Raw genomic sequence first — 14118 nt, forward strand, 5'->3', positions numbered from 1 at the left:
GATTTTTGCAAGCTGGAACTTGGCTCCTGGGCGCTGATTTCATTGTGTTGATGTCCGAGCTCATGGAGCCACTCATAGGGACATCTAACTTGCCATAGGTCCTCATCTGGAAGTTGAATTTCTTCAATTTCTTCAATTCTAGTTAAAACGTTCTTATGAAAAACATTGATAATGAATTTTTCAGGACTACTATGGTGAAGGAAGTGTAACGTGATTTCCCGTTTTCTTTTCATATTCATTCAGTAATAAATGAAAATTTGAATTTCATACAAATATACAAGGTACAATTGATTACTGACTCATAGTACCTTTCTGTTTTGTAATTCTGCATGCCCCCTTCCAAATTTGACACCAAAAATATTTGTTTTTTTTTAAAAAAATATCATTGTTAGTTCCTACCAAAAGTTCTTAAATTCCTTTTTACCTTAAATCTTTTACTGTATAATAGTATGTATTAAGTGTAAATCCCACGTTAGTCTTTGTCCTAGATTGCTCTAGCAATGAAACCCCAATGTATATAGCTTCTATTACCTTTAATCAACACTTTGAAATTCATTGTAGTTTTTAAGGCCATGTTTGATAACTGTCAATCTTTATAGCCCAGGGATTTATATTAGGACTCTGGGTTTAATTCAGAATTGGTCATACTAACAGGAAACCATTTAAGATCAATGAAGTCTGTTTGTCATGACTGTCTCCAGAGAATTCTGCTGGACACTTAAGTTCACAAGGTATTTGGCTATATAAGGAGCAACAACATGCAATTGCAGCTTTTTAGATTGTTGCTGATCTTAAAAGATTGAAGGCCTTTTGCTATGTGTATAATTTTTAAATTCCATCCACATCTTTATCAAAACAAAAAAATGTCTCAATTTAAAAGATAACTTAACAATAATTTAGAGATCCCTGTTTTGAAATACAATGCTTCTTTTGAAATATATTTTATTGGGGTTTTCATCATGAAATATTTGTGCAAAACTATTCTGAAATTGTAATTTAATTGCTTACGAGTATAATAGAGTGCAAATCCAGTACATAAGTATGTTGTTCATTCTTGTGACATAACTTCAAATATCTTAATTTGGAATAATCAGAATTTGAGCAGGACACTAATGTTTTTATTTGTTTTACAAAGTAGCCTTTGAACAGCTGAAAATAAATCTACTGAAAATTATGGAGCAGCTGAATCTCACATTACAAATTACCTCAATTATAAGTGATAACATAATTAAAATCTGAAAAAAATAATGCAAGCTGTGGTTTCTAAAAGATATCTTTACCATAAAATAGATCTTATATTAATAAATTCCTAAAGACATGGACAATTAGCCCTATGTATATAGTGGCATTTTTAAACTATCTAACTTACTATATGTTTTAGATAGGTTTTAGACTAGGTTTATTATTATTATTGTTATTGTTGTTTTAAATATTTTAATTATTTAATTTTTAAATACTCTGTAGTGTGATTGTGATGTGGTGTTTGGGGCACTGTGCTGGAGTAGCTTTCAAATTTAATTGTATTTATAGAATGCAATGACAATAATTGACCCTTTTTAAAGTAGAAGCAGATCATTAAAAATAGTTTTCTTTCCCTTTAGAATGTTTAAAATAAAATAAATAATAATCTGCACTCTACATATAAAATTATGACTATATACTGTGGATAAAATTAACTACTATACTATTGAAAATCAAAATGCTGAAACAATTATATTTTTCTTCCAGATGAATAATTTGTCCTTAGTTGAATTCCTTATAAAGAAAAAAAATATTACTTCTTAAAAGTACATGATATAATTAAATTATTTTTAATTGTTTTGCTTGTTTAAGGAATATCTTTTAACCATTTTTCAGTATTTCCAAGTACTGCATATTGAACATACTTTTTTTTAAAAAAATGAAACATTCACTACATTGTAATTACAAAATTGTGAAGAAAAAATGTAAAATGTTAATTTGTTGAGGACTTTCAGTTAAATTTTATGTAGTTTGTCTTGGCTGGCCAAGCAAGAACCTAAATGGTAGTCATATTAGAAAAAAACATAACCCATTTTGTATCATTTCATTAAGAAAGAGAACATTTGCATGGGTCCATGTTTGTGAAAGTCTACATTTTGATATGAAACAAGCTATAAATAAAATAAATAACCATAAGTCTGTATTGATATTAACTACATAAGGAATATTTTCAATATACTTATTTAGAATTATAAAGGATTATTCTGTGCTTTATGTTTGTTTACAGAAGTTAATTTGAGAATTAATTTAAATTCTGGTTTCAATAAAAATTTGGCGAACAGGTTAAATTTAAAAAGGGAGTTAATTTTAAGATGATGATGATGATGATGATGATGATGATGATGATAGTTCTAGTGATAATAATAGTAATGGGAAACTGTAATGCAGAACTAGCAATTACAACATTTTGCTAGAACATCTGTTTGTTAATGCTGACTATGGTTATTAATCTTGCTTGTAGGTAAGCAGGTGATCCACCCTAATCAAGTTCCCATTGTCCAGGAACAATTTTCCCCAAGCCTTGAAAAAATAAAGTGGGCACAGGAACTGATTACAGCTTTTGAAGAACATCAGCGTGCAGGAAAGGTAAAACATTTTCTTCAAGACTTAGAATGTGGATTCAAATAAAAATCAGTGTCAAGTGTTCCTTGGAGAATTTAAATGAACCTGTTTAAAGATACAGCAACATAGATAGATAGATAGATAGATAGAGAGAGAGAGAGAGAGAGAGAGAGAGAGAGAGAGAATACATTGAATAACAGTATTTTTATCTAGGACACTGATGTTAGGAAACAGCATTGTGTCAAAATTTATGCCATCTTGGCTTTAAATAAAAACAATCTTCCTGAAATTATTGCATTTCTAGTCTTTTAAATAAATATTGATTAGATATTTATCCTCCAGTTACACTCCACTACGATATTTGTTTTATCTTACTAAGATATTTGTTAAAGTGGTAATTGAAAATCAGAGCTTCTTTCTTCATAGTGAGGAATTCTTTGTAGTCTTTCAGTCAAATTTATAGGGCAGCTTACAAAAAACCCAACTAATTTCAAGAACATTATTTAATTATACACAGTTGCTTTAGTTTTTTTTATTGCCTGCTCTGCCCAAATAGCAGGTACCAGTTATTTTTCTAATCACAAACTACAGAGTTCCTGACAAGGTGGAGGCACTTTTATTGCAAAATGAATACATGAAAACCTATTTTTTATCTGAAGGTTCTTTTAATATTAAAAGACAGCATAGTAGCACTCATATATGATTGTTCCTAATTTAGTGCATCATTGAATCTCGTGTTGCCTGCTCTGTGGGTTTCTGCTATGTAAACATTGTGGTGATAAAGCACAATCTGTCTTCACTTTGTGCCAGTAACACTTAAATTAGGGGTCGCCTGAAGGAAAATTTTATGCTAGCTACAGCATTGTCAGCTAATTATCTTAAAGGTTATTTGCTAGAATATAGTTTACCACTGGGGGGGGGAGTTGAAATTAAATGTGCTTCTTTTAGAAAGAACAAAATCTGACATGCTTATCAAGCCAGCAAAGTTGTCCAGAAGTGCAGAAGAAAAAGTGTGATCCTTTTGGTGCAATTTACCCAATATTTGATCGCCAAAAAACAATATTCTTAGTAAAGCCAAGTACACACATACACAGCCACACAGAAAACCCCACAAGTGCATATGGATTTCTGGCTGTCTCTTATAAAGCCCATTAACACAATACTGAGCTATGAAAATATACAGTGTGCAGAATAGGAATTGCAGTTTTATGTCTTCTGTTTTCTGTTTTAAAAAAATACTTTGAACTCATAAGTTATTGACATTTTATGTTCTTTTGTATTGTTGAAATGTGGGCATTTTCAATACCAAATTCTTCTGGAACTATGGCTTAAACCATCACAGTATCCTTGCAGTTGGATAACTAGCATTCTTATAAATAAAACATTATCAAGTAATTCCAGAGATGTTCTAGCTACAAGTCCCTTCAAACTACTGGTGTATTTAATACTGCAACTTACTTAGAATGATTTTGAAATAGAGATAAATGATGTACAATTAAGGACAGCTAGTTAAACACCCTTTTACAGAGAACCCTGTCTCTCTTACCTGCTTTGCAACTGCCTATAAAATGTAGTCATGGAAATTGAAGCTTCTTTTGACCCACTATTAATACTAAATATTTATAAATATGGCACTGGATATTCATTCTAGGATTAAATGCTGACCTCATCAAAGAAAGTGAGAGGGTTAGCACTGACTTCAGTAACAGCCTAGCGTCATTCAGTAGGTTGAAGCAAAATGCTGTTTAAGCAGTGCTTCCTGGAAATCTTTAATCAAAATTGCACAGTACAAGGCTTAAAAATCTGATTCTTGAAAAATCAGCCCACATCTGACTACTTAATTTCCCCGAAGAACTGCCTTTCACTTATGGAGATGGCACTAATATTTTCATCACAATTTTCATCACAATTTAAGGAATCTAATTTTGAAATGTTCCATTTTAGCATGGATAACTAAATGTCTTAAACTGAAATTGGGAGTGTTGTCCTCAATTGTATTAGTATATTACTCTTGTTTTCTTTGTAAGCCACACACTAATATTAAAATGCCATCTTCTCCACTTCATTTCTTCCTCTCTTCTTTTTTTATTAAGCTAAAACTTTAAATTTCAGTGAAGAAGGAACAGAACTTTAGTTTGATATTGTTAAGCCTTGCATGAGGAGAAAAATGTGAACATGTTTATATATGTGTGTGTGTGTGCATTAATCAAAACTGAAAGCCTGGAAAAAAATGAAACACAAAGGATTAGAATGACTAGCCTGGTGTCCGATAAATTGTTAATCTTCAACTTCTGAAATTACAGCTTGTCCTTAATTGGAAATTCTTAGCAAACTAAGTTTGATGCTACCACCAAACAACAGTTTATATTCACACAAAGCAAACAGTTCCCATTATTTGTCATAATTTGGAGAATACAGAAATATTTGCTTTGAGGGAATCTGAAATATGATAGGATATTTTAACTAAGGTATTCTGAATCTAATATGATCATTTTGAAATTTTAGACATTCACTAAAATCAAAATGTTTTTGTTTCATGAAAAAAATTGCTATTAAAAATATTCAAAAAGATTAATAAAGTAAGACATATTTTATTTAAATAGTACACTATATATCTTTTCTTCATATAACTCCCTGTAAAAAGCTGAACTAATCAATATTTAACTGAGATTCTTTGGTTATATGTTTTTGCTAAGTTTTCATTCATAACAAATAAAGTAGAATTCTTTAAAAATATATTCTAAAGGAGTATATATTCATTACAATGTATGTTTCTCAAGATTTAAATAATACAATAACTCTACCTACTGCAATTTTAAAAACTTAAATCTTTACAATTTTGCACAAATCTGTACAATTTTTATCATTTTCTAAAACATTCTCAAACCAATTCATAGTAAAATACAAGTATAATGTGATTCATTTGCTCCAAAGTTGCACATTATTAGTGAATTAAGCTTCCATCTTTATTTTATAGCCTTTTAAAATAATATTGACATTCAGTGTCAGTTTTGAAATAAATTTTAATGCATTTAATTTTGAATAATTTGTTAGTAATTTAAGAAGAAAACAGAAATATCTTATTTACTAGTTAAGAGGAAGACACTGGAAATAAGAGCTTTCGTGTGTTGTACAAAGAGACACTTAGTGTATAAGAACCATTACAGACATAAAACAGTTAAATGCCAAAATGAAATTTTTCAGTCTATCATCATTGTACATCTTTAACTGCGTCATTTGTTCTGACAGCTGTTTGATGTGATCTTGCATAATATGCTAGTACTTTATTTTATAGAGACATTGACATAATAGTGGGTAAATTACTATATGCTCTGAATATAGCCTTCTGAAAATTTAAGTTACCAGTTCTCATAATTGCAAGATTTGTTTGAAAATATCTGAACAATAGCTAGTAGACTTGTTAAAATAGTGACTATCAACCAATTATTTAGTGGACTGGGAAATAAATTGCAGTTGACCCAAAATTAATTCTGCAAATTAGTAAAATAATGCAGAATTACCTTTATTAATCATTTTTCTTAGTTAAAATAAGACTTTTAATTGTAAAGTTAAAAGTCTTCGGATATAAACTATTGATCAAAGGTTGATCGAAAAAACATGGATTTCAGTCCCATTTCCACCAGGGATTCTTATCTTAAGGCCTGAATATATATTAACAAATAATCTACAGCACAGTGCTACAGGATCAGTCACCTAATATGCAATATAATCTTAGCAGGTCCTATATAAATTTTCCTGCTACATTTTCAAAGGGTCAGAGTTTGCCCAACTGTTTACTTCAACAGCAAATTGGAGCTATTAAAAATGAAATAATTTCATTTAACTGCATAATTAAAACATAAATTTTCACATGCATATCCCTAGAGGAGTGCAGTGCAGTCTTAAATAGGAAATGCATTCTTGTTTCTACAGCTGAGCTGGTGTTTATTTGAAACCCTGAGAAAGGAAAAACGTAAAGGGGTATGTGCATATGTATATTTTGCTTTCCTAAGAAGAAACAGACATTTTGAACATATGTTATACACAACTATTTCAGCATTGTTTTCTGAATCATCACAGATTTAAAGTTGCCTAATGGGGATCTGAAAAATTAAGAGGAAATATAATGAAAGGAAAACAAATACTTCTTGTCTAATAATGGAATATTTCAAAACATTTCCTCAAATTAGAGTAGACGTGCACAAGAATGTGCTGGGGGTATGATAAACCTCAATGTGGAGCCAATATTTTTCACTAGAAAGGGAAAATATGAGGCTTCAGGAGCTTGAGTGAGAAGGAAATAACGGTAGGATGGGGCGGGGCGTTAGGATTGAGAAGATCAAGATGTGGCTTCAGTTTGTAAGCTGTGACTGCCTGAACTAATTACTCCAATACAAATAATTTTCACAACAATTAGGCCTTGAGCCATGTTTGGGAAATACATACTTTCATTGAAAGTGTTATGCAGATTATCAAATTATCAATTTTTTAAATACCATTTCTTTATCCCTTCATGGAGTAAGATTTAATACCAGGCGACTATTCATGCAGTCTGCTGTGCAGTGTTTTGCTTTCAAAAATGATTTTTTTAAAAAAACCTTCCTTACAGTTTTGAAATTATTCAATGATCTCCCTTCCAAGTTCTAACCAGGTCAAAGCCCTGAGAAGCCATGAGATCAGCCAAGGTGGACTAGATGCTCCTACCTGTGGAGGTTCCCCTCCATGGAGGACACTACACTCTGATAAGCACTGATCAAGAAGGGAAAATTTTTCACAATAACAAATACCAGGGAGCTGAAGCTTTAATTGGCTTGGGGAGTATTTCTGTAGAGTACTTAGCCTAATTGTTTATTCAGCCTCTGGACTCCAAAGTATAACCTGAAGCTGCCTCTACTGACTCGAGCTAATGGTTTCTTCTTTACTAACTCGAGCTAATGGTTTCCTCTCATCGCAGATGACCTATATCAACTATCCAAGTTTAGCTTCTCTCCAGAAATGATGGACTGCAACTGCCATCATTCCCACCACTAAGCATAACAGGAATGATTACTGCATGTAGCTCAAAGGCAACAAATTTGGCAAGCCTTGCTTATTCATTGGCAGAAAACTTCCTTGGGAGAGGTCTTTGGCATTTGAATCCTTTTCTCTGACAGAAACTAAGGTCACATTCATAAGTAGCATCTGATCTATCACTAAATCACCAAAGCCTTTCTCTTGAGCATATCTGAGACATCCTTCCCAGCTTATACAAATATAGTGTATGAAAACAAACAATCACATTTTTATATCTGATGTGGTTTGATCTATCCTGCCCCCATCAAATTTTCAGGTATGAAAAGATGGGCAGAATGTTGAAAAATTATGTCCTTTAGATCCAACTCATGGAATCACACTTTGCCACAGAGCATGATAGGATGCAAGAAGACCTTGTAGCAAGAAGACCACAAAGCCACATCTTACCTGGTGTTTCCCCACTCCCCTTGGGTTCCAGGTATAATGGGGCTCAGCTGCCTTCTTTCTTCTTGAGAACAGGGCAGAGCAAAAGAGCTAATGTTCTGGCCATATGGTCTTTTTGGGGTATACCAAGAGCATTCAAAGGAAAGCTGTACTGCCTTAAATTCCTTTGTTTCACTGTATTTGGCAGGAATTTTGTTAAAATTAAACCAGTTACCACTAAAGCTAGGCTGAAAATTATTCATTTTACCCCATTCAGGTAAGAGACTTGAAGAAAGAGAGACATTTGACTTATTGCCAATTTAATTTTACTTCCTTCACATCCTTCCTGGTTGGTCACTTCTTCAGCAATGATATCTCCACTAATCTCCGTATCCTGCAGCTTTCACCTAGGCCATGGTCTTTAAGAAAGTACAATACACCTGTATGACTGAAAAAAATCTTAAATTTGTTTAATCAAAAGTAATTTCAATTTATTTCAGTTGTGCTTACTTCAGTTGAAGTAAAATAGTTCAGGCTTAGCAATATCAGCATCAAAAGATTTGTCATTCTTTCACATACTGTATTATACGATGCTGGCATTAAATTTTTCAGAATTCAACTTTTCTTCTTTGGAGCAGACAATACTAAGATAAGCAATATTAACAGGATTAGGATAGAGTACTGTTGGAAATCTTAACTGAAATAAGCATTTTTACATGTTATGTTTTTTTTATTTAGCAAGGGCTAAATTAAATATTTAATTTAGATAGATTATGTATGTATGTATGTATGCATGTATGTATGTATGTATGTATGTATGCGGTATCAGAAGTTGTGGGTGCTCCAACACTGGAGGTTTTTAAGAAGAGATTGGACAACCATTTGTCTGAAATGGTATAGAGTTCCTGCTTAAGCAGGAGCCTTTCAGAACCAGCTGGAACAAAGCTGAACTATCTTTTTGATTACATCTTCATACACTTTAACAGAATAACAGAATAAAAAGTAGAAGGGGTCTATAGAGGCCTTCTAGTCCAGAGGTGTCAAATTCAATTTCATTGAGGGTCACATCAGGGTTGTGTTTGACCTTGAGGGGCTGGAGGGGCATGGCTAGGATGGATGTGGCCAGCTCAGTGTCACTCATCGAGGCTCTGTATTGGGCCACGACGGCCTCTTGCAGACCTCGGAGCTCGCTGAGCTCCATTTTCACTGGCGGTGGGTTGCAGGAGGCCGTTGCAGCCCAAAACGGAGCCCGGGAGCCCACTGGCAGAAGCAGCATGGACCGGTTCTTCACTGTTTCCAGGATGGGCCTACAGGCCAGATCTAAGCACCCTGCAGGCCAAATCCAGTCCCTGGGCCTTGAGTTTGACTACCACACAAGCTACATCATTATGGATGGAGATTACAAGAAGTGGAAAAAGTAATGTTCCTGAGTCCATAAAATGGTGCCAGCATTCTTCTCGTGTCATAATGAATTTCCATTTGATTTTTTTAAAAAAAATATATGATCTTTAATTAAGAAAAGAAATTACTGTAAATGGTAAACAAAGACAGGCAAAGTACCAGATTCGTACAGAATCCTCAGACATTTTTAGAAATCAGAATGATAGCTGCAGTCTAGTATTTTATCTGGAAATGTCCCCTTTGCCATAAGAAAATATTAATAAGGTGAGAAAGCAGAAAGCATCTGTGGGAAGGGATGCCAGAAGGAGAACTTAACCCAGGGGTCTCCAAACTGGCTGGAGAATTCTGGGAGTTGAAGTCCACAAGTCTTAAACTTGCCAAGTTTGGAGACCCCTGACTTAACTGGTTTTCTCTCTAGGAAATGGGTATATTATAAATGTTCACATCCTTCCATAACAGCTATTGTAGAAAAATCCTCATGACATCTCAGAATTCTGAATGTTGGGAACCTGTGCTCCAATGGATAGGGTATAGATTCAATAGTAACAAAATTAATTGATTTATATACAGATCACTGATAAAAGACAAATCTAAACTACAATCCTGCACAGATTCATTTAGAGTCAATGGGATTATGTCTTAGAAAATAAATATGCATAAAGAAGCTTCTTCTTACATGTTGTCCATGACCTTGGGAACCTTGAGGACTCATCAGTGTGATTTTCCTGGATGGAGACAATATATAACTGCTTTGATATTTTAGTTGAGCTTCCCATGCTAGCCACCAGTCCTAGCATTGCTGGGTGTCTCCCATCCAAATACTAATCACTGCTTAGCTTCCAAGCCTTATCAAGGTCAGCCAGGAGCTGCCACCTGAGACAAATAGGCAAGGACTGTGATATAAATAAAATTAATAGTAGTAGTAGAAACAAAATTTATTAATAACATAAATATTTTACTTGAGCTATGGAAATATTGGCCTATTTATCAATGTAACACTACAGATTAATGGTTGGAACAGCATATTGTTTCTTAGGATTTTCAGGTCATCTCAGCAAAAGTATCTAAACTCATCAGCTAAAGTATATATATATTTATCTTCATTTGTAATTTCATAGGTATTTTATACACCAGATTCCTCCTTTAGGTTTCTAATTAATTGTTTTTGCAGGACAATTCCAATCTGCTTTTGGGATTGTTTCTACTATTATCTAATTTTAATTGTCCTAGTGCAAACAAATGGTTGTAACATCTCTTCCCATCTCTGCTACTGGAGTGAGGCTCTTCAGCTAAATTGACCTAACTATAAACAGTATACAAGTGAAAATTTAAGCATTTTGTATGTTTTCTTTGTACTACTAGTCCTAATAATATCAGGATATTTTTTGTCATTGCATCTGTACTCAAACGTTGATTCTATTTCTCCTACATAGAGTATGTTTGTAAGACTTTTTTTACGAATTGTTCTTTTTCTAACAATCCTAATTTTGCTACTGTGGTGGCAATTGGTCTCTCTTTTTATTTTTTACTCTTCAAAAATCTCTTTTAGTCTTCATAACCCATGGTTTTCTAAATCACATCAGAGGTTCTCCAATGCTGGTTAGAAATGTGACTAATTTCTCTAGTCTAGTTTATTTATCACTGCTGTCATTTTTTTCCAGTGACAGAAAGAAGCGCATACGTTGATCTTTTGAATAAGATTCTGTTCTAATATTCACAATAGCTGGAATGCAGCACTCATCCTCTTCTGTAAGATGGACCTTCCTCTATCAAGAGCATCAGTTCCATCTTCTCTCTGACAGCCCAGCATGGAACCTCAAATCTTGCTTCACACTGCTCCCAGAACACAACACAGTCCCCTTTTAGTTCTCTGATATCAATATTGGGGCTGAGTTTTAATAGTTTTTATAGTAATACTGCTTACTCAACACTGTGATTAGCAAAAAAAAAAAAAACATTCCTTGTGGATACCAGTATTATAGTACCAAACAACTGGAACCTGGTTATAAGTGTAAAATGAATTGCTGGGCTCACTCTCCTCAATAGTATATCACTACTGTCATTCATAAGAGAAGCAGTGGCTCAGTGACTAACACACTGAGCTTGTCGATCAGAAAATCGGCAGCTCAATGGTTCAAATCCCTAGCGCCACGTAATGGAGTCAGCTCTCCCGTTACTTGTCCCAGCTTCTGCCAACCTACCAGTTTGAAAGCATGTAAAAAATCCAAGTAGAAAAATAGGGACCACTTTGGTGGGAAGGTAACAGCACTCCGTGAGCCTTCGGCATTTAGTCATGCCGGCCACATGACCACAGAGATATCTTTGGATAGTGCTGCCTTTTCAGCTTAGAAATGGAGATGAGCAGCACCCCTAGAGGAAATGACTAGCACGCATGTGCAGGGGAACTTTTACCTTTACCTTACTGTCATTCATGCAGCTCAGTTTATGTCTTCCTATGTCCTTCCTAGGAGCAGAGAGGAAGAATATGTCGTCTTAGAGAAAAAAGTTAATATTTCTCTGGTTTAAGCTTGATTCCTGATAACTACAAGCGCATGTTGCTTTTTCAGCAGCAACTTAGAAGTAGTTGGCAATGGTCTTCAAGGGCTTTTTTTTTTCCAAGTTCACATTCTACTTCACAGTCCTGGTATTTTCTGAATTCCCATTCAAGACCGAACCTGACCTGACTGTGCTTAGCTTCTCTGAGAGCAACCAAGATCAGCCAAATGCTGCTACCAACTTTCCCTCTGGTATGGGTTAAGAAGCAGGCAAAGCAAACCAAAGCTCTTTTCCTTTCCCAACTAATGTATTTTAGCTTTTGGCTCATTTTTATTACATTTTTGTTTTGCATGTCTTTCTTTTAAATTATTTTATCATTGTATCCCTGGGCTCTTTCTAACACAGGTAATGTCATGCCTCCCTCGGAATCTGAATCTGAGGGAGAAGAACAGCTGACAGAGCGCGGGAGAGTGGCTCCGCTGGCTGTGGAGGAAACTGGGGAAAGGCAAAGACAGGCTGGGCAGAGCAGGGGAGAGGTAGAACAGGGGAGAGCGGGTTCAGATGAAGACCAAGACCCATCCCTTCCTCATCCTAGGGCGCACAGGGAAGAACGCAGAAGAGAGCAATGTTGGTGGCGTGGCTTACAAGGAAGAAAATGGTCCTGATTCCCTACACAAGGCACACCTGGGGACGGAGTTTAAAGAAGGGGCAGTTGGGAGGGACGTTTGCCAGGAACAAACACTGAATTCATCGAGTGTTGAGAGCTGTGGCCTGCATTCCTGGCTTCCTCCTGACTGTTTGAATTATTGCCATGCTTCTGTGTGCTTACCTTGCCCTGCTGGAATTATTGCCATGATTCTTCTTGGACTCGTTTATCTTGCCCTGCTGGAATGATTGACTGCAGTCAGTCTGCTTACAACATTTGGACTGGAGTATCTGCAGCCAGAGGCTGCTGCAGGTTCATGGGAGAGCTTTTCTCCAGGCTGGAGAGTAAACGGGACATTGGAGGCAAGTTGGAGCAAATAAAGGGACATAGACTTATTCTCTAGCTGTGTTACCTTCGTGCCACGCCCCGGGTCATCACAAGTAATAGATATCTCTGATTCATGTGGGATGTTTTGATTGATTCTTGGCTAACAAACATGTATTAGGACTAACTATAGCCTGACATTTTTTCCCCCCAAGATCTCTTTTAAGAATATTCTTTTTTTTCCTTTGCAGGGTGCCTTCACGTTCCATGGTAGCATGATAGACATGCCATTACTGAAACAAGCCCAAAATATTGTTACACTTGCTACTGCCATCAAGAAAAAATAATCTGCTAAATAACCTTTTCCCAGAGTGATTCCAGGAGCTTCTTCAAGAAAAATTATATAATACCAAGAGTAAGGATAGTGCAACGCTTCATATTTCAATCAAATTCAGAATACATGTCCAACAACTTTGATCTATTCTTCTTACTGGATGTCAATGAGAATGCTAAGATTGAAGCCTGTTTTCTATGACAAATGAGTTGTGACAGACCTGAAAGCAAACCTGTTTCCTTTGGAAAAGCAACCAATTAAAATCAATCAGTGATGTGGACAAACAAGCTTCAATTAATATTTGCCTCAGAAAAATTTATGTGAACAGCAGAGTTGCCCAGAGAGGAAAAAGTTCCTTATCTTTCAGGGATACGTAGAAGCATATTTTGTTATACAAAAGAGAAAAGAGCTTCTCTTCGCTTAAAATTCTACACAACAAGAAGTCTTAAGAGAGGTTTTTGGTAGTTTCAGAGACTTGACACATACAGTATTGAAGGGATCCATAGACATTCCTTCCTCAACTTGTGTTCCTGTTGCTTTAAGAGTTATACTGAAAGCAAACATTCCAAAGGCATATTTTCTCCTGCTGAAGATAATAAAAGACACCTTCTGGCACTATTCTGTATGACTTTTAAAGATGGAACCTCCTCTCTGACTAGATTTCCAACTTAGCTTCTTTCAGTCTAAAGATGCATTGCTTTTAGAATATTTAATCTGTGGTACAATGCATTTTGCTGCCTGCAATAGAATTTGCAAGCTCGAAACCATTTAATATGGCTTACTTAACTTCTCAAGAAGTTTGTAGTTAAACATTTGTATGCATCAATTAGGAGTTCAAATCATCTTCTGTACATTTTTTTCAGATGTTTTCGAAAATTAAATAATTAGAAGTTTTCCC

At 34.9% G+C, this 14118-nt stretch overlaps 1 protein-coding gene across 2 annotated transcripts in view; it reads left to right on the forward strand.

Moving 5' to 3' along the window:
• Positions 1-13504, forward strand: part of CLYBL (citramalyl-CoA lyase) — a 181643-nt gene extending 168139 nt beyond the window's left edge. Inside the window, exons 7-8 of one of the 2 annotated variants that reach the window (XM_026668933.2) lie at positions 2483-2607; positions 13138-13504. In XM_026668933.2, coding sequence (XP_026524718.1) covers positions 2483-2607; positions 13138-13233 — 221 coding nt within the window. In that variant the 3' untranslated portion in view covers positions 13234-13504. Of the gene's footprint in view, positions 1-2482; positions 2608-6516; positions 6821-13137 lie in introns of those variants that run through there. The other variant, XM_087967302.1, reaches the window with a different exon arrangement.
• Positions 13505-14118: the final 614 nt, after the last annotated feature.

The sequence above is a fragment of the Notechis scutatus genome, chromosome 5, assembly GCF_049901735.1.
Source record: "Notechis scutatus isolate UNSWTSFEM ecotype Mainland chromosome 5, rNotScu1.2, whole genome shotgun sequence".
Lineage (NCBI taxonomy): Eukaryota > Metazoa > Chordata > Lepidosauria > Squamata > Elapidae > Notechis > Notechis scutatus.